This window comes from Topomyia yanbarensis, chromosome 3 (assembly GCF_030247195.1).
Source record: "Topomyia yanbarensis strain Yona2022 chromosome 3, ASM3024719v1, whole genome shotgun sequence".
Classification (NCBI taxonomy): Eukaryota; Metazoa; Arthropoda; class Insecta; order Diptera; family Culicidae; genus Topomyia; species Topomyia yanbarensis.
Genome location: NC_080672.1, coordinates 147,071,671 through 147,095,666, shown reverse-complemented (window position 1 = coordinate 147,095,666; position 23,996 = coordinate 147,071,671). Strand labels below are relative to the sequence as shown.

Below are 23,996 nucleotides of genomic sequence, written 5' to 3'. Positions count from 1 at the left end.
CTTATAACGTGGTAGCCGTATAACATTCATGTGTTAACATTAATGTGTTAACACTCACCCTCGTGTCGCGTGTCGTAAGAGAACCGGTAATCAGCCCGACCAAGCAAACAGGCAACCCCTGCGCCATGTAAGACCAATCAGCCAATTCTCTAACGTGCCCTCGCTTCGCCTATCCGCACAACAGTGAACCACGCACTGCAACAGTCACCCCCGATGTGACCAACAACAGCCGCCAACTCTCTTACACGCCCTCGCTTCGCCTATCCGCACAGAGAGCCACTGCTGGCTAAACAAAAATTTGTATCGCATTTTACATATCTTCTCTATGTCCGGCCAGCCATCCTCTCATCACCACAAGCCAACTCTCTCACACGGTTTCGCCTCTTGGCTGTCATACGGACCCATACACACAATGAGTATTTGCATTTTGCATAACTTCTCTATGTCCGGCCAGCCATCCTCTCATCACCACAAGCCAACCCTCTTACACGCTTTCGCCTCTTGGTTGCCATACGGACCCATTCATACATTGCGTGTTTGCATTTTGCATACCTTCGATACAGTCCACCCGTGCACCGCCGGACAGACCGCCTGTATCGTAGTGGACCATATGACTAGGCTTGCCGCATACCCTCGCATTACGTTCGACTTTTTTCCTTTCCAAAACCTCTACCGCTCGCTCAATTCGAACCCGCCAGTGGGAGTAGTGTTTTCGGATGGCCGTTACCAGTGCCTCGGACCTCTGGTATACCCTTATACACTGTGATACCGGAAATGCCTTTTTGCCATACATCTTCACGATTACCACACTCCCTATAGATAGATTTTCATCAACATGAGGATTAATTTACTACTGCCATTTACGCTGATAATAATCATCACCACCCATACGGCCGAGTCGATCGGCCGAGGTGTGGTGTATGTCACTGCGGGTACCCATTGCCTCCGACACGGTGAAATCATCGCAGCCGGCATTGATACTACGAGTACGGGGCTGATGTTTTGGTGGTAGGCAAAGCCTACTAGTGGTGTGTTTTGCATTTTGCCTAAGTCCCACTTATGCCTCATAAGTGTGCATGATCGGCATGTGTTGTACCGCCATACTGCCGGTGCCGGTCACACACCATGGCATGGACCTGTGTTTTGCATTTTACCTAACTTCAATTTATGCCTCATAAGTGTGCATGATCGGCATGTGTTGTACCGCCATACTGCCGGTGCCGGTCACACACCATGGCATGGACCAGTGTTTTGCTTTTTGCCTAACTTCCACTTATGCCTTATAAGTGTGCATGGTCGGCATGTTGTAGTGAACGTATCTCAGTCGGTATTGATAATACGAGTACGGGGCTGATATTTTGGTGGTAGGCAAAGCCTACTAGGGTCATTCGAATGCTGAATAGTGACTTTTTTGCTATATCTGGTATCGCATATAACTTCTAAACAGGTCAACCAAAAAATGTCAAATAACCTTCTACGGACTGCCAATCTAATGTATAACATTCCGCTGGAACATTTCCAGTCTAGGATAAATACCCAAGTAGGCGAAAATCCAATTCCCGTAAGTGTCCTCTTACATGCAACGTATAAAAGACGCGCACTGTATATTACCGCTACCACAGCAGCACATTAATCATAGACGCATACGCTAGGTGCGCCACGCACCTTCCCGTTACCGTCGCTCAGCTTACAAATGCAAAGCCAGCTGCGTGTTTGTATAGGCACGCACAGCCAGTCAAATGAAGAACCCGATCAGCAACCGGTACAATAAGAGAAGTTTTCAATTCTGCTTTGTGCGGATCTTTCGCTGGTAAAATAAGAGAAGTTTCATATTCTGCTTTGTGCGGATCTTGCTAGCGACGGTCGCTCTCGCAGCCGTCTCGGATGGGATTGATTTTGCATTTTGTTTAATTTTGAACTATGCCTCATATTGCCATTGCTCGCAGTACAGACGTAGTGTATGGTTTCGCCTGTCGGTGTGCCGCGGGTAGCCGATCAGTGCACTTCGCACTATTAACGTATTTCAACCGGCATTGATACTACGATACCCACGGTGGTATCCACTTAGCGTTTATATGCGCATCCGCGTAGTTGCCGTCGCTCACTCAGCGTGTTTATATCACCCTATATATATATATATATATATATATATATATATATATATATATATATATATATATATATATATATATATATATATATATATATATATATATATATATATATATATATATATATATATATATATATATATATATATATATATATATATATATATATATATATATATATATATATATATATATATATATATATATATATATATATATATAAAAAGTCAAGGTTATGTATGTATATGATTTATGGACTTCCAAACGGCTTAACCAATCGCCGTCAAAATTTATACGTAGTAGGCATTTTTTATGGAGCGTATTTGTGTGCTATTGGTTGGGGATCATCTGCCCGACAAATGGCGCTTAGGAACAAATTGTTTTTTCCTCCTATTTTGTTGAAAGTCGCAGCAACGTGCGATGGGTATCAGCTAGTACTTCATAATTTTCACGACTTTATTAGGAAACGTTGTTTAATAAGTTTTTGTAATATTGTGTATGAAAAAAGCTGAAAATTTCTGTATTTTCTTAATCTTCAACATATAAACCCCATAAGTATACCACTTAATTTAGGATTCACTTTAACATAGACTTTTGCACGATTGGGAATAAGTTCGCCAAATTTTGGTACAAATCGATAAAATTGGTGTAGTTCGATGCAATTGAAAAAAATATTCTTAAAAAATGGGATGTACCTATTAATGTGGACGCAGTGAATATCAATTACAATAATACAGTGGAAACCCGATTTTATCAGCCCCCGATTTTATCCACCCCCGATTTTATCAGCTTTTTGACCCGATTTTATCAGCTTCATATGAAAATTGATAGTTGGTAGTTTGATGGGCTCTAGCAGACGAACCAAATTGAATTCGAATAAATCCTTTCTTGTGCATATATTTCTTGTCTTAGAGATCCGAAAAATGCAAAAATCAAAATACTATTTTTTAAATCTTGCGCTGTCAGACCCCCTTAATGGGAACTTAAAGTAAATAATCAGAAAATGTTGCATAGGTCCTTAGGGTATTAGAACTAAAGAAGAATATTTTAAGATTTTATTAATGTCCATATTTTATCAGCTTAAAATTCGCAAAGGGGCTGATAAAAACGGGTCTTCGCTGTAGTACTTTTTCTGATGACATTAACTTTCGAACTAAATTTGTTTGAAGAGTAAATTCTCCATCAATACTTTCTGAAGGATATAACGCCAAAATTATTTTATCAGATGATGCGCTGTGTAATGTTTGTAAAATTCTTCGAAGATACTAAACCTCCGAAATTGGTGGTTTCGAAATTATCTTGACCTTAAAGTACCGTTTCCGAACATTTATTTCGTCTATTCATATAATTGGTAACGCAACACAAATCGATCAGGATCTGCTAGAGTTGTTTTTCATAAATTTCCCTCTACTTTCGAAAAGTGTTATATTCGTTATTAATCATATTACGTTTTCGTCTCAACTTTACGCATTCCCAAAATAAAAATATTTTCAGCAAATGTCGAAAGTTATGCAATTTTTCGTTCAGCAGTTCTATGTTTCATCGGCATTAAATCAATTCCAACTTCGCTTCCTATTTTAAAAATTACTCTAATCCATATTTCAGTACATCCTTTCAAAAGTGAGCTCAATATGATTGGAAATCTTAGGATTATGATTGATTTCGGAACTCCGGATTGAGTTTCTATTGCAACGGTTTTCATGCAGGTATTTGAAATTCATGTGATTAGACAACTGTGAGTTCAAGACCAATAGATTAGTTACAGATCAGGATCCCATTCCCAAAGTTTTTCAAAAGTCGTCATTAGATTTAAAACAACAGGTTATCAATGTACTAATAGGATAAATAGTATTGTGGGGGAAAGTGGTCGTTTGTCGGCACCCCTATGTAACTTTTAATAGAAAGCAGATATGGTCATGGTGACAAATTTTATTGGTGTTGTATATTCGCACGTTGTTTTTGTGCCGATGAACCAAACAGTTTTGTATGTTCTGTTCTACAACCAAAACATTTTTTGAACAAGTTAAAATCTACTCAAGAGTTTTTTTTTTAACATTTGCTTAGTGTTATAGAAAAAGTGAATGGATCGTAAAAAAATGCGCATTGAATATTTACGCAGTGAATTTATTCTATATTGTGATTCAACATTGAATGCCAACGAAATGCTCGCCACAATTTTTTTGGTTCAATTTTGAAAAAGATTACAAAAATCGGTTTTTGGTACCCAAACATGGTCGGTTGTTGGTACTCTATTTTTGTGGCAAATTCTGAACTCTATAACCCAATCAATATGAGGAACAGACTTGATGAATAGATGCCAGGGATTGATTTTTGACACCATTTTGAAAACAATTGTGGTTGTGAAAACAACGGCCCGAACTGGAACATGGTTGGGGTAAATTGGACCTTTCATGTACTTTTGCGCAGAACCGTTTATACACAATAGGATAAAAGATCGGAAAAAGTCATCTTAGAAAAAAATGTGCGCAATTCAGCAGGCTTTCAGGAAAAATATTCATTTGTGAATCGGTTGACACGTTTCAGTTCTATAGCTCATAAACCTTTACTAGGTCCGAATTGGCCCAGTTCCCCTATGTATATTACCATAACGAACCATGTAATTCTAGTGTTCATGGTTGAGAAAAGCTCAAGTTCACCGCTAGGTGGATTAAAACGGGTTTTTATGCAAAAAATTGTATTATTTTTAATCATCGGATCGATTGCTGATTGCAAGTATTCATTTTCATCCGCATTTTAAATTCGACTCGTGACAATACTCTGTTTGATGTGAACGTAGTCATTACTAGTTGTTAATCTTCTGCTAACAGCTGATGTGGTCATGTCATGTCTGTGATATTTATTTTTGTTTCGATGGAATGGCAATGGTTCGTTTTACAAATCATGCGAATGCGTCCTTGCTTGGTAATGTAAGACATTTCTAGAGCTTTTTTTTCATTACATCATATCTAACAGAAACGTCAAACGGAGAAAATCGCGTTCAAAAATTTCCTTGCAACTTATAAATTTATTTAACAATTAAAGCACACAAAACGTTTTTAATTCTACTATCACCTCTGCATTTACTCATTGCAGGATCGTATAAGCATATTACATGTTTTTCGCGAAGATAATAGGGAGATAATTGATAACTATTTTGAAGTAGAATACTTCTATTTTATTACATTTTGCCGATCACTTTTGGTATTATGCTCTTCTACATATGTGGTCTTGGCAAGACCGTTTGTAGATGGCACATTTTACTGTGACGTTTTGAGAGACGGTCTTGTAGTTGTGATATATTTCATGTGATGTATTGCAACCGAGAGTGTAGATATGAGGTTTGGCATTGGAAAAACATGCTAACTACAGTCGACTTGGAGAGATATCACAACGCAAAACATCACATCTACAAAATATTAGCAAAGCTTTGGTATACTATATGTGACATTTTGACTTAAGATTAAATTAACATATAAAGGTATAGATTTTTCAGCGCAACGCAGTGTAAATTAGTGTCATTAAACAAAATATTTATTCGATGCTGTTGAAATATGAAAAAAATGTGGCGACATTTGAATTCGTGTGGTGAGACTAGGTGCACAGAATAGAACAATTATTTTCAATATTATGCTAAATATTGCGTACTGTTTGTGAAATATGTATTATGAAAAGGTGTTCGAAATAGTATACTAATTACTGAGACTTTATTGTGTTAAATAATATTGATAATATTGCATCAAAGTTAGTTGCAAAATAGTGCGAACCGTTTCATAAAAGGGTGAACATAGGCTCACCACCCTTACTCTTCCACTTGTGACATGCACTATAAAAGCTGACAGTTCATTTTTGAAGTTTAGTATATTTTCTCTTATTTCGATCATCATCATCGGTCGAATGGATCATAAATGAATCACAGCCTTGATCACAGCAGACATGCACCGGTTGCGATATCTCTACGCTGGGTGGTTGGGATGTTTCGGTTCGTTTGGTTGCCATGAGTAATTATATATATGGGGTGGTAGGCGAATGGTAGCTATACTGGCGTGGATAATTATGCCGGCCGGCGTTGGCACTAGTGAACTGACGTGACCGGACGAGAGTGGGAGAATGAGAGAGAGATAGAGAGAAAGCGAAATACAGAGAGAGAATGATCACTTCTTTGTGATCATCTCATGTTGTTGCATATTCTAACCTATGATAAAATTTCCTTCAAATTCGAATGTGGAATCAGTATATGCTTGCACGTCGCTGCGACCGGATGTGCTTTGTAGCAGTATTTCGAATTTGTTTTATCAGAGAAGGAGAAATTGGAGCTGGCTTCATGATCGCTTTTCCATCATTGTAGCACCAATCGCCATAACCGTTGGAAAGAGAGAAAGCAAAACTAAGCTGCTGAGTAGTCATATTGGTCACAAGAGCACCGAACGCCGAATCGAACGGATTCTTCTGTGAAGAAAGTTGTGCAATTTTAAAGCTTACCGTGGTGTGTAGTACATCTCAGTTGTGCCTTACGTGAAATCGCAGCCAAAATCCGGTGGAACTGTATCACAGTTTCTTAGTCAAGTGCAGTGTGCTAGTTGACGCGTAGTAATCTTATATAGAGCATTTGTTTTTCCAGAGGAACTGTTAGCTGTTTTAACCTACCGTTCAAAATGAGAGAAATCGTTCACCTGCAGGCCGGCCAGTGTGGAAACCAGATTGGTGCTAAGGTAAGACAGATTTAGCACATTGTTCGAGTCAATTACTAATCATTATCGACAGTGCTCATCCGTGTACGGGATGTGTATAATGAAATTGATAATGCATAAATTTTTGAGCTCTGACTTAATAACTATTTTCAGTGGCTGTAAAAAACTCAGAATTGGGATATATGCAGCAACAGCTTGAGTGCAATCGTTACGATTTTCTATAGACTCCGATGATGACCATATCGTCTTCCCAACTGGAATTGTTGTGTTCGTTAGTTGGTGTTTTGTGCGATAAGAGCTAACAGAGCGAGACGAATGGTTGTAAAGGTCTGTGACTTACTTCAATGATTCGTGCCCGATAACGAAACGTTAGATGAATAGGAAATGCGAGAAAATTTCAGACTCTGATAACGGAGTAAAGGAAATGTAGCGTAGAAGGCGAGAGAGCGGAAGTGCAGTCGACGGTGGCCTTAACATGCACATTTCGAGAAAAAAGATTTTTAAATATCGAGATTAACTGTCTTGAAGCTTATAAATGGTAGAAAAAATTCAGAGAAGACAATTGATGCTTCTATCTAACCTGCATTAAACTCTCAATTATTACGAAGATCGGTTGTCTATATATACTACATATTAAACAATAGAAGCACTCACACATGTGTCGTAAGTGTGCATTGATGACAAAACATGTATGACGTCATAATTGTGCATAGCAAATTTTCTATACAAATAAAGCATAAATTATTTACTTTTATTAATAATTTTGTTTAAAACAATCGGTGAGATGCATTTTCAAGGAAATTGGTTAAGGAATCTAGAAAAATAGTACTTTTTGGTTACAGTGTTGGCCAATATGCCATATTTCCAGCATGAAACTAAAACTGCATTTTTCTCGTAGTGCACATAATTTTATTTTGAAAATGTTTATGCCATTGTGTTCCTCACAATTTTTTATGCAGAAAAAAATCTCAAACTTCAATATACGTAACTTGTGCCAAGATACAGTGATTTGTAGTAAAAAAATCACAATTTCTCATTACGTTTTTCGCTATATCTCAGGAATCAAGCGGAATTTAAAAATCCTGAAAGCGACGCTTTGTAGAGATTGTTTAGACAAGTAACATGTAGATATGCCAGTTTACCCCAAAATGGCGTTTGTCATAAGACAGCACGACAGCGATGTAATGTTCAGCCACATATACACCCGTTTTTATCGGCCTCATGTACATCTACCATTTCGGGAATATTTGCCTTATATGCCAATCGTCTCAGTTCGACAAATTGGGACAATGTATGTATGTGTGTAGGGGAACCCGGGGCTATTAAGACCTTGCGGGTGATTCAGTCTCCCTAGATTTCAAAGAAAATCGTAAGACTTTCTGAGTGTCGTACATATGCGTGGAACCGCTATTCTTATACATTATTTTGACAGCTGAATCTAATTCTTTGGTTTATTTTAGAAAAGTGATACAACGTGTTTAATTTTTTTGACATTCTCAAAACAAAAAAATATTATAATGGTAAAATCGTGATTAAGGCAACAAATAAAAGTGAAAAAATAAGGTAAGTGTTCTGCAAAGCTTGTGGCTCCTATTTTATGGAATGATTTATTTACGGACGGTCTGAATTGCTCCATATTGCACATTGTATAAGGATGGAATACCCCTACATTGTAAAAGGTTGGAAAAACGTAGTGTTTTGCAAACCATTGCCTAAAGCTGCCATGGTGCAAATGAACTTTTATGTCACCAAAATGTAGCTAAGGTTTCAAACTAACAATTAGGACCATTGACCGATAATTTCTTTCACAGCACCCTTTTAGGAAATTTGCTTAGGTAGGTCCGAATAGCCCCGGGTTTTCCTATGTATGTATGTGTACTAATGTAATGTAATTATCTCAGCATCGTCTGAACTGATTTTAACGAAACTAGTTTCAAATAAAAAGCTTATTTTTGGATGTGTTGTTTACTTTCTGAAATATGGGAGATTTTGTCAAAACGCAACCTGATTTGAGCATAAAACTTTCGAACAGTGCAAGTAATTCGCGCATATAAATAGCAAGTTTGTAAAAATACCTTTCTAACAAGACATAGATCGTCTAAATCCGTTCACGAACGGCGGGGATATTAAGGTTGAACAGAGAAAGTGTAAAAATCGAAAACGAAAAAAGCAGTTTTTTCACACCGTGTGTTAGATCTTCATAAAAATCAATCAGCAGTACTGTAACAACATTCTACATAAGCTGATTGATTTTTATGCAGATCTATCACACGTTGTGGAAAAAACAGCTTTTTCGTTTTCGATTTTTGCCGATTCTCTGTTCAACTTTAAACACTCTATGCTTTTATTCTTTTCATTTTTATTAGGTAAGTGAACAATTTTCAATAACTAAAAATGAGATAAAATTGTCCCCCTTAGTTAAAAATTATTTGCTTCAATAATCTTCCTTCTAAAAATGTCAAACCATATTGCCATGAAAACTAAATGACCCTGATCTTACGAAAATTATATTACCCCCTTGTGTATATGTATAGCTATAAATTCTCCTTAGTTTAATTTAAAAAAAATCAATATGTAATCTCCTAGTTTTAAGTAGTTCGAAGTGTAAAACAAACCAAGATTGGAACCTTTAAGCTAACGCAAACCTGCCTTATCAAATAAACAAATTGAATAAAAAAAACTAAAAATGAGATCGTTACATACAGAGTGTTAACTTATGTGTCCAACAAAAAAAACACCTTTAACAGGCCTACGAGGGTACCCGGGTACCCACAAATTGAAATGCTCATAACTATGGCTCCCTTTAACCGATTTGGACACTTTTAGATATTTTGGATTCAGAAACTCGTCTACTTTTTGATTCTGTACAATAGAACCGGAATAATGGATCTGGGTTTTGGTAATCCGGATTTTCCGGAGTAATGTTCCAGTACTAGGATATGATTTGTAAATTTTAATAATGTACTAGCAATATGAGTATCAAAACTCTTCAAATTGTCTCGGAAATCTGTTTTCTATTGTTACGGGACCCTATGGCAATTTGAAAAATGGAATTGGAATGGAATGGCCACTCACGGCCCCACGGGAACCTGCTCCGGAATGTTCGTTCCGGGGTCAAATCACCAAATGGTTCCAAAACCACGAGATACAGCCTACTGATGCAATTCCAAGAATTTTGATACCCATATTGCTAGTATTCCATTGAAGTTCGCAAATAGTATTCCAGCACTGGAATCTGCTTCCGGAAACCCGGATTCCCGGGAACCGAATGAAGTAACCCGATGCATTTTTACCAAGTCCAAAAGTGGGTGAGTTTCTGAATCCAAAACGGTCAAAAGTATCGAAATCGGTTGAATATTATTTTAGTTACGGGCATTTTAGTTTTGTGGGTACCCGGGTACCCACGTCGGCCTGTTACGTAGTAAAAAAATTCAAGAGCCCCTCCTCAATAATTATATAATATTATTAACCCAAAAGCTTGACTTAGTGAAGTTCTAAGATGTCACAAAGTTTCAATTTCCAGCTATGGATAAAACATAGGAATTTAATTAATTGAAACTTAAAAAGGTACAAGGTACCGCGTCGGACACACAACGGTTAATTTACAGGTGTTTTAGGGGCAAAATTAAGCCGATTTTGAATGTCGTGATATAAAAATGCATCTACGTGATTCAAGGAATTCAATTTCGAAAAGATTTTGTAAATTAACTCCATAACTATTTCTCAAATATTAATATGTAAGTTAACTTCAAAGCCAAAACAATGTGTAAGTTCACTTAGAAGTGAAAATTTGTTCACAGTTGACGCATTCATCCGTTGAAAGAAGCAGTTCAGCAGTTCAGTCGTTAGGTAGATGGGGTGGTACAGTAGGATTCCTTTTTTAGCAACGATATTATTTTTTTCTGTTGCCAAAACCGGAGCCGTGCCAAAAAATGGAACCCTATTTTTAAAAGTTATTTACGACTTTCAAATGTTTCAAATGTTTGTGAAATGGAATGAGATGAAAGAAAAAGTAAGCAAATTCAATTTTATTCATGTTTTTATCAGATTCAGTCGTCGTCCACTAGAATCCTCACAATTTTCGCGCACTTCTCGAGTGCAATGCCCGTAATTACGAAGGTGTGAAGTCATCATTTAATCATTTAAGTCGAATTGCTGTTCTTCGGCCCACTGGACGTCAAAATTCGAACAATTCACTGCATGGTAGTGTTGATTTCGCTCCTGGGTCTGTTATCTCTTCTTTCTGAAAATTAATAAACAATTTTGTTTAAAAAAACACAGCTCTTTTACAAAAATAAATAAATTTATTAATTCTCCATAACAAACGAATCGTCGATTTTTCAAATGGAATTGATAGATTGAAAATCGAATTGTAATGTTTTGTAAAGTTATTTAGGTTTGAAGAAAACCATTTTTGTATAAAAATCACTTGCCACTATCAAAACAAAAGGGATTGAAACATCAGTGCTATTGTAAAAATGTGCTCCAATGAAAGTTCCAAAAATCTTTAGAACAATGCATTTGCGAAATATTGACATATCAAAAGATAATATAAGCAACCCGATTTTTCAAGGTCCACCCTACCTCAAACCTTAAAAAAATCAAATACAAATTAACCATTATAGATAGCCTTGTTTATCCAGCACACTTGCTTCAATTTATTTGTGTTATTATACATATTGTAGGGCATTGCGCAGGCAAACTTCACACATCAAACAGTCGATACTTTGAGATCGCTAACCCCGCTAACTCCATTCAATTGAAAAAATCGCCAAAATAAAACTAACAAATTTGCTAAAGACATAAGGCTTGCAATATTACAAAGGTTCTTTTGAAAATTTTCTCCGGAACTAGTCCTATTATGCAGTGTAGCGCATTACTCTATACTTGACTCTTAAAGTGCACAGACTCTGGGTCTTACTTTAAAAATTGATTCCGTCAGACACTAGTTACATTGTTACCAGTTATATTATACATAAATAATACATTTCTATACTTATTGTGATCATTAAATACAACACGTATAGTGTAAAATATTACGAAAAACATCTCGAAATTATCACAGTAATGTATTGAAACTATGAGACGATTTTCACAAAATTTGAAAAAAAAAATGATTTGCACCTTTGAGGGTTGTTTGGAAATTAAATCAAATGTGATATCAATTGATACAAAAAAATACCTATTGCACGTTTTTAAAAGACTTATTATGTACAAGAAGAATGTAGCTATGAACGGAACCCATTTGTTGCCAAAATCGGAATCTTATTGTATATGAATACACAGATCATCAAGTAATCCACTTAGTAGTGAGAACAAAGATTTCTAATATAATTCCTATTTATATCATTCGTAGCATCAGTGAGAGCATCTGTATTTTTGAATCCGAAAGTTATAGTGCAAATTTGACTTCTTTTGCAAGATTTAAGTTGTACTGATTACGGCGTAAAAATAATCAGTTGGATGATTTATAATAAGGATGAAAGGAATCAAAATATCGCCCAATATACAAAAATAATGTCACAGTACTAATCATCATCTACCATTCCTCACAAACCCCTCTCTCTCTTCCTTCGCGTTTGTGGCAACTATCACGACTCACATCTATCTTGCTATTTCTTTATCCATTTCTAAATTGTGGCATTAGATCTTCAACTAATCTGAAATATTTGTTACTGCTCAAGCTAAGCTAGGAAAATAAAACTATTTTTGCCTGCTGTTTCCATTTTAGTGAAGAGTAGAACCACTCGCGGAAACAAACTTAATATTACATTCCACTTGTTAAAGAAAATATAACTAATTTATGTTCAAACCCTGCTTTCACCTGAAGATCAACGGTTATTCCTTCGAAACATTGCACTTTAGAGAATCATATAATCAAAAATCGAAAATTACATCGACTGTAATTTAATTCTATTCTATAATAAGTTTATATATAAGAGATACTGAGGAGACTTGATCCCCTTTTCTATTTTCAGTTATGGTGTTTATGTGACGCACGAAAAAGATGTTCATTATCTCTTCGACGTACACTTTCCAGGTTGTATCGATCCGGAGCTGAACCATGTTCACAGATCTCATTCTGGGGATTCAGACTCGTAGACATTAGCACGCACATTGATTACCACTGAATAGGTCAAGTGGGCAGTTGACAGCTTTGTTCCATACAAATCGCCTGGAAAAGATGGGATCTTTCCCGTGCTAGTGCCAAACATGCTTTGAAAGAGATTATGCTTTCCAGTCTTGCTACCGGGTATATCCCGAAAGCATAGCGAGAAATAACTATTAGATTTATTCTCAAAGGGGGGCGCTCAAGCTATGAAGAAGCCAAGAGTTTTAGGTTTATCAGCTTAAGTTCTTTTCTTCTAAAAGCTTTGGAAGAGATTATTGATGATCATATCAGGAACGTTAGTTTAGTTGAATATCTCCTGCACAAAATGCAACATGCATATGTGGGAAATCCACGATCACTCTGCTTCACGATGTTGTTTACAACATTGAAAAGACCTTCTTGCTTAAGCAATCTAGCTTGGGTGTATTCCTAGATATTGAAGGGTCTTTTGACAATGTATCCTTTTGGAATGACCTGGGGTTTTAATCCTAAATACATTTATTGGATTTATACGACAATTGTACGTCATACGGATGCTTTGTGCGGTGGCAGAGGGGTGAGGTGATGACAGTCCTGTCAAAGCCAAACCATCTGCAAAGAATGGCGCTCATGGCGTTGACTGGTGCTTTCACCACAACTCCGACTGCTGCCCTTGTGGTCCTTTTAAATATGAATCCATTACACATAAACTTCAAACAAGAATCACTATCACCTGCATACAGACTGCAGGTTACTGGGCTCTGAAAACAGTAACCATGTTGATTTTGATACCAGTCATACACTGTCACAAATAGTTACATGGAGTAAAGATATTTTTGCTCCCAGTAATATTACACTCACATGTAATTTTCCTTACAGGACATTCCATGTGAAGATCCCCTCTCGAGAGGAGTGGTTTCTGGCTATATGGAGAGACAACAACAAACGCATGTGGCCTGTTACATTGACGGTTCTCTAATGGCGGGACGTGCTGGTGTCTACTGCCGTCAAATGAGATTGGAACAGTCTGACTCGCTAGGTAGATACTGTACTGAATTCCTAGCATAAATCTTCGCGATTATGTGCAGGATACAATCGGCCCTTCAACAGTGCTTGTCCGGCAATGTTATAAACTTCTGCTCCGATAGTCAGGCTGCAATAAAGACTTTTAGCTCTGAAAAATCACGGTCCAAGCTAGTGATCACCTGCCGAACCTAAATCGATGAACTAAACATTGTCAACACACTCTATCTTGTCTTGGTCCCCGGACATTCCTGTATTATTGGAAATGAATAGGCTGACGAGTTGAAAAGATTGAATTTAATGTTTCGTGTTCCAATCTCATCAGTAACTAACACCAACTTGCTATTAGTTAGACGATGTATCAAAACTAACACCAAATTGGCGTCGTTTAAACACTAAATCCAAACAGTTCACACAACATGTGTGAACGCCTAAAGCAACTGACTGGTACCGAGTGATGTTTCGCTTAGCTAAGCACAGATGCTCTGGGTCGCTAACGAGTATAGGGAAACGAACTGCAAAATTGTTAATAAACATTTGCAGTATACTTTTTGTCTCGTCATACAAAATTTTAATTGGAAGAACAACTCATCACTTTTCACTAGTGAAAAAAAGAGGTGCATCGATGCTATCAATTGTGAGAAATTAAATAAAATCCAAAAAAAGTCATAACTCTGAAAATAATACGGATTTTGAAAAACTGTTCAAATTGTATTTATTATTTACCGTTGTGAACCCATAAAAAATTGGGGTTAATTAATCCAAAAAAATGCTCCCAAACGCAAATGTGATCGTCGCACAAATAAGCAACCACATGAGCCGGAATGCACAACTTCAACTCCACACTCTGGTGACGATGAGGACACTGAAGAAGGTATTCGCAAGCACAAAACCAGACGCAGTTGCTGAAAAAGAATATTTTTTCAACATTTTTTTCAACATTTCCTTCCGCATTTTCATGATTTTTCACATCATTTGCCACTTTCCCATTTTTTTACCTGAATGACGTCAATGGATTGCATGTATTAATTATGGCATTTAAATAAATATTACACAGTTTTAAATAATTTGCTGTATTGATACTCTTTAAATAAAAGTTAATCCGCTGATTTTCTAGGTATGTACGTTGTGTAATTCAACCTCGTTTATAGCGACCTATCGTACTTCCAGATTTTTACAACATCGAAAAAGAGAACCTTCGCCTTATTGGATTTAGCTTGAAAAATAATTAGCCAGGCATGCAATCATTATTGCCAAAATGTTGCCAGCTGTATAACTTTTCCAACGAGTGCTTGTTTGTCAAAATCAGTGCAAAAATACCATCGCACGAGCTCGCCAAAAATAACTTGACTTGACCCCACTCTACTCTACAATTTAATTGTTTTTCAGTGATCTAATTTCATATATGGTTTGTTTGTGAACTTTTACTTAGAAGTGGTGACCAGAATATGTCGTTAACACAATTGTGCATTATTTTCTTTCTCAATGGTAGTCTCTTTAGTAAGTGAGAATAGCCAATGTAAGAAATCAAGTAGTAATAAGTTGAATGCAGATTATATTCGGATTTCTTCTCAAATCTTTAGCAAGTCAAAGGAAATTATGGCAATTCAATGTTTTTTTTTATGTTTCTCTATTGTAGGGCGAAAAGTAAAACTCGAACGTTCTGACAGGGGAAATTTCCTACCAATATCATTGTTAAGCATTCGCAAAGATAATAAATCTCGTTGCATTCTTCTCAAATGGTGAAAGTTCAAGTTTTAAACTGCTTTTTAATACAGACGTGAGACTTTATTGATTATTTTGTTGAAGTGCGGTTGCGGTAAAACTGCTTGATGAAAGCTTATTTCCCGCACCGCATTTGCGGGAAAAAGATGTTGCGGTGCTGGTGCGGCAAATACCGCGCGTTTGCGGTAATTATCGCAACTGCAACGAACTCTAGTCAAAACACAATCAAGTAGTAATAGTGGTAGCTGCCAGTGTTTCGAATGTAGTTCTAAATGAACAAAGTTTGAGTGATAATTTTTCAGTGTGAACGTTATATAGAATTTACACATTATTTTTAATGATACATGTCTTTCGTACATTGCAGTTATACAAGTAGAGAAACAATTCCCCTTTCTCGTCCAACCGTAAACCAATACAAACCTCAGCAAAACACGCCACGACAAGCGTATTGCGCGTTGATTATCCATTATAAAGAGTTTTATTGCTTTCCATTGTTAATTCAATTACTCGCATTTTGCAGTTACCCTCTAAAGCCACCTCGAACAGTTCCAGGTGCCTCCGTGGCACAGTGTTCATGGTCTTTACTCGATTCACAAATTTTTCTTCACATATAGCCGATGTAATCTCACATGAACGAATAATCTAACCCGAATCGTTTCGAGTCTGGACCCTGACCGGGCTAGATTTAATTTCAGGCTTCATATAAGTTCCGCTATCCAAGTATAATAGAACCACAACAGCTGACTGGTCTTCATCAGTGTTATAGTTGCTGCTTCTGTTGCCGCCGTATCTCACATTTTTCCACCTACTGCTATTCGAGCCGGCCGGTTTAATGACTTCTCCATCCATAACAGATGCAACCATCCATACTGCACCACAGGCCTAAGGTTTGTGGATCCTCCGGGATCGTGGCGTGTTACCGAAAGCAATCAACGATTCGCGGAATGATTGCCTCGTTTGTTGCTTCAACTTGGTAGCCGGGAGATAAAATAGCGTGGTTTATGTATCGTTTTCTGTATTATGTATTCCTTGGAGTATTTCATGATGCTAAGGCTAAAATTTTAAGAAATTATTTTTGTTGATTTGGAAAAGTTTTTGAAGAGGGGACATAAATTTAGCTTGAAAAAAATATGTACGCTGTGTCCACAATTCATTCTCAAGAATATGTACCATAACAAAAATTAGCATAAAGAATACAGAATATTTGTGTAGAGTTAAAAACACTACTACTATTTAAGGCGCATCTGTCAGTTAATTTAATAAATAAGGTCACCATTTAGTGATGAAGTAAGAAAATAGAGCTATCGTTTATAACAAATTATGAACATAACAATTATTGTTATCCAAAAAATGATCCAAAATTTGTTCTTCATATTTCTATCTCTTTGTATCCTCATTATTAAACATTTTCACAAATGATGTAGCTTTTTCCTTTTTTTTCGACCCCTTCCTCCCTCTTGTAGCATTTTGTCACAAAATTCTAACCTCCCTTTGATAATAACTGCCCCCCGCCTACCTCCCCAAAATGCTCCGTCGTATATGCATGGCCCCTTAGAAAGTGCTTCAGAAACTCTAACCCAAAAAGCATTCTACATATTTTTATCTCCGTGAAATCACTGGACAGCTGTGAAAATTTCTTACCAAATTGTGCCCTAAGATTGTTCAGTAAAGTAGTCTAAAGTTAATGCTTACGAAGAGTTTCATAATTTTCCTAAATAATAAGTAAGAAAGGTTTTCATTACGGTTATTCATTTGATGTCCCTTAGGCGGGGCGCACAGTGGAACCAATCCAAAAGAGGTGGGAAAAACCTATTTGAGGCCTTAGAAGTAATTTTAGAGCCAGCATTTCTTTGTAGGATATGTTACAAATTTTGAAGTTAAACTGCCAATGGACGGCTCAAAAAATAAATCTACAGCATGTATAAAAAAATTTCAAAAAATGTTTCAAATTCAATATTATACAACATTGCTGAAGTCCTCAACCATCTCAAAAGTTGAAATTGTAGAATTATATTGTAAATCTTTTTTCGAAGACACCTAGGTTCTATAATATTTAAGGCCTCAAATAGGTATTGTACCACTTTTATGAATTTGTAGATCTAACCTTATTGGTTAAATTAAAGTAAAATCCCAGAACTAAAAAAAATAAAAATTGTTTAAATTATTGAGGTTTTCAGCAAAGTTGTCAAATATTGCATTTGGCACAACTCTGCTGAAAATACTATATACCATACTGTAGATTTTTTTTTTGAACCAAAATATTCGTTCTTTGGCAGTTTAAATTCAAAATTAGAATTTTTAACTTTTCCATATTTCAGACGTAATTGACCGATTCAATATGTTCTACATGCTTGTAGGTGCGTGTAAAATATAATATTTTGTTAATAGCTATTAATGTATATAAATAAAAAAATATCATCTCATTTTATGATATAAACCGTCGTACATAAATGGTCACCCAAATAATGAGTCTTAGTGTATCATGTTTCTATATAATATTCAATTTATTCTTGGAATAATAGAGTATCGGAATAGCCAATGTTTGGTTGCCCGAAAGTGTCCATGAAAACAAAAATCTTTCATGAAAATAGTGCAAATTTATAAGAGAAATAGATTTAGAGGTCAAAATTTTTATATTACGTTAAACGTTCTTTCGACAAAAAGTTGTATTTTAGTGATACCTGCAAGTTTGTAGAACATTAAATTAATCAATTGAAGTTTCAGCATGGAAAAATCGAAAAATGATTTTTGGGTCATATTTACAAAAAAGAACATTTTCGCCTCAAAAATGAAGTCTGAGTTCTATGGTATCTTAGACGAAGTTATTCAAAACATAATACCCTCTGAAAAAACCTTGAATTTTGCTCGGGTACTCTACCCCAACCAAAAAAATATTTTATTTAAAAAGAAGAAGAATATTGTGAACATATCCTACGATGAAATACTGGCACTAAAATGACATCTAAGGCCGCAAATAAGTGTTGTCACATCCTTTTTGGATTGCTCCTACTGTGGGGCGGACCCCCTTCCGAAATTTTTTCCTGGATCCGCCCCTGATCCACCTAGTGGTACAATTGTACCTTTCTCATTTATCCAATAGCTGGTTACGTGCAATATAATTGTGAAAATGTAATTACATTCTTTTTACATTTGGCGCATATTTACAAGGGCATGACTGCCACGAACTTGATCACCAACATGTCGATAATTTTGGAATGTAGTGAGAGTGGGAGATTATAAGTGTAAAAACGGGTTGAGGGTGGCGTAGTTGGTGAAAATGGGTTCAGCTATCACCAAATAACCAATATGACTTTAATTCTGGAATAGTCCTGGTGCCCGGTACTCACGGAAAAGTCGATAGTGGACAATATATTTCAGTTTGATGTCCATTTTGATGTATTTTCAACATTTGACGCATTACGATTGTACCATTGGCATGCCCTACGGGGGTAGTCGTCATAGGTGGCCAATATGGTCAAAGCTACTTTGATTGCTTTTTAGTGATATATGCCCGCTAATTCAAGTAATGTTATATCCGCTTTACTATGTATTCTATCATTTGGACATCTTGATGGGCAAGTTTAACGTATGCGGAATAAAATTTTGGGCAAAATTCAGAAGACATTTTTTGTAGAAATCCTTTAATTAAATGTTCTCTCTATATGAGAACATCTGTCAGCTTATTAACTTAATGTAGAAAAAAAATTAAACCCATTCGAGAAGCTTTACGACAGTTTGCAGAAACTTTATGCAAAGCAGTCGAAAAAATTGATTTTGCCATTTTCTTAATTTTGATTATCATGTTTGTTAGTTTTAGGTCGAAAATTATTGGCTATACTCTCCGCTTCTAATTATCCCAGAAAACCTCATTTGAACGCAGTTGTGGTACATTTGGAGTGTTGTCAGTCTTTTGTACAAAAGGTATACCATAATCCTCCATTGCACCAAAACTGTATTGATTTTCCTGACCTGTCGCACCGGCAGTTGGGAAAAATGTTGAACATTCACCATTCAACCGTCTCCAGAGTGTTGAAGCGGTTCCAGGAGCGGTTGACGTTGGACCACGGCAAAGGAGCTGGAAGAAAACCGGGGCCGGAGAACAAAAAAACGGAGGGAAAGGTGAAGCGGATGATTAAAGCAAATCCCAACGTCTCAAGCCGTGATTTGGCTAAAAAGATCGCCATGTCGCAGAGCTACGTCCAGAATGCTAAGAAGAGAGCTGTACTACATACATACAAGGTACAGAAATTCCCAAACCGCGATGAGCGGCAACAATCGACGGCTAAAACTCGGGCACGGAAGCTCTACGAGAAGATGCTGACAAAATATGGCTGCTGCGTGATGGACGACGAAACGTATATAAAAGCCGATTTTAAACAAATTCATACATAGTATCTCCTAGCGGGTAGAAATTAATACAGACTGTTTAAAAAAATGTACCTAGAGTATGACGTGTAGCATGGTGTCCTGGGCAGGGTTACATTTTTGTTTTAATACTGGAAGCGTTGTCCAAATTTGATTCCGCATACGTTATACGGGAATTTGCTGTGTGGCCGCACTCTTTATTCGGCAACTCCGGGGCCGGAAATTGGATCAACTAAAATTCAATAGCAGCTTATGGGAGTGTTATTCCGTTCATTTGATACTAAGTGTGTGCAAATCAGTTCAAGAACAAGGTACGATGCAAACGTGCATTGATTTTTGGTGCATATTATGCATTTCTATCGACACATTTGAATCTTTCGTTTCTTCTGAATGAAATTTTGTGTATGGAAACTCTGAATTTGAGAGATAACTAACTTCCTACGCGAGTTTATCAATGAGCCACGATTTGTTTTTCGTTAGGCTACTCTTGAGAAACCTAAAAATACCTGGATCAGCTTCCCGATTTTCTATATTCTGCTTTCACACAATTTTGAAGATGTTACATGTTTGGTTATATTCAAGGTACCGAAAGTAATATTCCTTATTAATAATGAATAATATTGTTATGGTAACAATGATTCACTGATAATTTGCTAAAATATATATTTTCGAAATTTGAAGAAATCTAATTTTTTAGATCTGGACGAATCTGAAACTGACAAGTCCATACAAGTAACAAGTAATGTTATCACAAGGGTATTAGAAAAAGATTTGAGATTTAAAATTGCTTATTTACTCCTTCTCTAAACTGGCGGTCCAGAAATGGAAGAAAGCAAACAGAACGAAATCGAATATGATTTTGAATTATTCGGGTTGTTTATAACACACAAAGCACACCAATATGAAGAGATAAGGTGTACAAATGGTGAACCTAGTTAGACATGTGTGACAAATATATATTTTGCGGAGAGTTCAGTCGCATTGAGACCAGCATGTATTCATGGAACCTTGTTTTTTAGAATTTCAATTAATGTACCTTCAATTCACATATTTACATTATAGAGCGAACAAAACCATCTTACGATTTTTAGATCATTAGAATTGTTTAAATCGAAAACATAGCTACGAGATGTATGAACAGATTGTGTAAGAAAGAAGGGCGGTGATGGCGGAAGCAACACCCAACCACACATTATTCCCTTCATTTGAGACTTGGTTTATGAAAATCGGTTCGAGAGTTCGGGAACTGTCAATAGTGAACAATATATACAAATAATCTTTGATTGGCCATCAGTGATCAAGACTTGCAAATAAGAAGTAATTTTATGTCCATTTTAAACTTTGAAATATTACGTTTGTACCGGTTTATATGGGAAATTAACCAACCTGTAACTCCGGAACTAAACGCTAGATATGAATACTCAATAGTGGTCCATGTGAGCATTGTATCTTTCATTTTTCATTTGAAATAAAGTTTGCAATAATTATCTTAGGAACTTGGAAAGTACCCGGGGGTACCCAGGAATCGGCGTAGGTGGCCAATGTAGTCAAAGCTGCCTTGAATGATCATTATTGATCTAGTCTCGAAAATACAAGTAATGTTGGACCTTTTTTAATATGTATCACACCATTTGGGCATCATGGTGTTACCAGTTTATATGGGAAGTTGTTGTGTGATCGCACTTTTTAACCCGTAACTCTGAAATCGGAAGTCTGATAGACAATAGTTCAATTGCAGCTTATGCGAGTATTATACCGTTCATTTGAAACTAGGTTTGTGCTATTTGGTTAAGCCATCTAGGAGAAAAGTGAGTGAGTTTTGAAAATACATACACACACATACAGACTTTTGCTGATCTCGACGAGCTGATTCGAATGGTATATGAGACTCGGCTATTTAGGTCTCAGATGAAAGGCTGAATTTTAGAGTGAGCATATCATTTCTATTGAGAAAGGCACAAATAGTTTGATGATACAGAAAGTGCTAGTCTATGCAGTCAATTTCCATTGCAAATTGGGTGAGTAATAGTGAATGTTCAGAAAAGACCTCGAAATAAAGCGTATAATTTGTGCACAGTTTTTCTTCACATCATTGCCCAAGTATCTGCGGAAGCCTCCTGCAAAATTTTATAGTGATGTTATTTTTACTATAACATAACAGATTTTAATAAAAATCGGACTTTTGGCTTCAAAGTGCTACGAAAAATTCGAAACTCGAGCAAAAAATAAAAGCTTGGGAAACAATGTGAAGTACAACTGAAAAATTTCAAATCCTTTGGTCCAGTAGATTTTGAATTATGATGTACACTGAATAATAAGTTTTCGACCAGGTGCCTCAGAACATTAACTGTAACTTGTCAATTATTAAGATTTTGCAATGAATTTTTGAGATAATATTGTTCAATTGTGGCTTTATCATATGGGAATTAACACTGTCTGTATCGCCAAAACGAATTTAAAATAGAAAATGTTTCTGTTTTACCGAAATAATCGAATTAAGATGACAGACGCTGCTCCAACCAACAGCTTCAAATGGGTAGGGCGATAATGGCACATGGCGAAAATAAGTTCATTACCATATATTGTTACTTTTTGGGCAGGCTACAAATTCCGGGTTAGAGTCATACGAAGTATATTTCAAAATTAGGTATTAATTTGTCTGTTTGGTGTTTATTCAGTGCAGCGTCTTCAGCACTTATGTTGAATGAATTGACTACTAATCGTTACTTAACTTTGCATTTGTCTTGAGGCTTAATTCCAATTGCTCTGCATGTGCCATTGTTTCACTCAATTTGATGTTTTCTTTTCTGTCTGGCTGTGTACAAAAAAGTGGATTGTAGTGTAAAACACGAGTAACACGAGTCAGTAAACTCGATTTCCGTGTGCTCTGCGACCAATTTTAGTAACTAATTAATTCAATTCAATTGAATCAAGGATGATGTAATCAGCTTTATCGTTCTGATAAATACTCTTATCTCTAGCAATGACGACAAATGGCCAGAGTTCGGTATGATTCAGTGGTTGAGCAATTCGCTCAGTTCAAAACAATTAAGTTGCTTAAGACAACAAAGACAGTATGAGTCAGCTGAGACTTTGGTTTTCAGCCTATGCTTAAGTTCCTGTACTGTCTGATGGTGTGTTGGCGCCAGTGACAAGAATGAACACTGTTTTATTTCATTTCAAATAGGGTTACTGTGCCCTAATTCATCTCAGCACCTCTATTCATCCCATCCATTTGAACATTAGTTAGAGCAGTGCATGTTATCTCTATTCATCACATTAGCTAAAATGGTAGGATGAATAAGGATGCGTTGCATTCGACTTTTCGTTTAACGTGAGTATTTTACATTTTCCAAGCCAGATTTTTTATTGATCTGCTTCTTAAGAACGAAGCAAAGATGTTGATACTTTTTTAAGGGCCATCCAAAGTTATCAGCGAAATAGTGTGACACCATGACTAATGAGATGAATACGAGTACGTCTACCCTAGGTGCTGTTTTCTTCAGAACATAGATTATAAAACTTCACCAGTCTAGTTTCGGGTGCAACACATTTTGGGAGTTTAACTAATTCAAATGTAGCTGCGTAGTGGAGGCTTCTAAATTTAGAATTTCAACTAGCACATTTCGGAATTCTTGGAAGAAGGGAAAATGAGAAAAATAAGACGACCGCTGCAACTACACGGGCATCCAAGTTGCATCCACTGATAAGTTGTCACGTCGAAGTTGGAAATGTGAAAGTAGAACCACGGCTTCCACACTGGGGGATCATGAGAAGAACATGAGGAAAAACATGGATGGTCAAAATGAAAATTGACATGGCACGCTTATTTCATCGTGAGCTGCTACAGCAGTGTGATATTTTTAGAGATCTTATGGCATGTTCGTTTTTGACAGTGCACTACACCGGTGTAGTCGGTGCTTCACTCATTCATCCTGGAGTGTAATCGGTCTATCTCTTTTTTCGCACTACACCGGTGTAGCACAAGATAAA

At 36.5% G+C, this 23,996-nt stretch overlaps 1 protein-coding gene across 1 annotated transcript in view; it reads left to right on the top strand.

Annotated features, from left to right (window-relative positions):
• Positions 1–6,369: 6,369 nt before the first annotated feature.
• Positions 6,370–23,996, top strand: part of LOC131689061 (tubulin beta-3 chain) — a 32,222-nt gene continuing 14,595 nt past the window's right edge. The window contains exon 1 of the mRNA XM_058973832.1: positions 6,370–6,820. Within this exon, the coding sequence (XP_058829815.1) occupies positions 6,764–6,820 (57 nt within the window). The 5' untranslated portion in view covers positions 6,370–6,763. The remainder of the gene's footprint in view (positions 6,821–23,996) is intronic.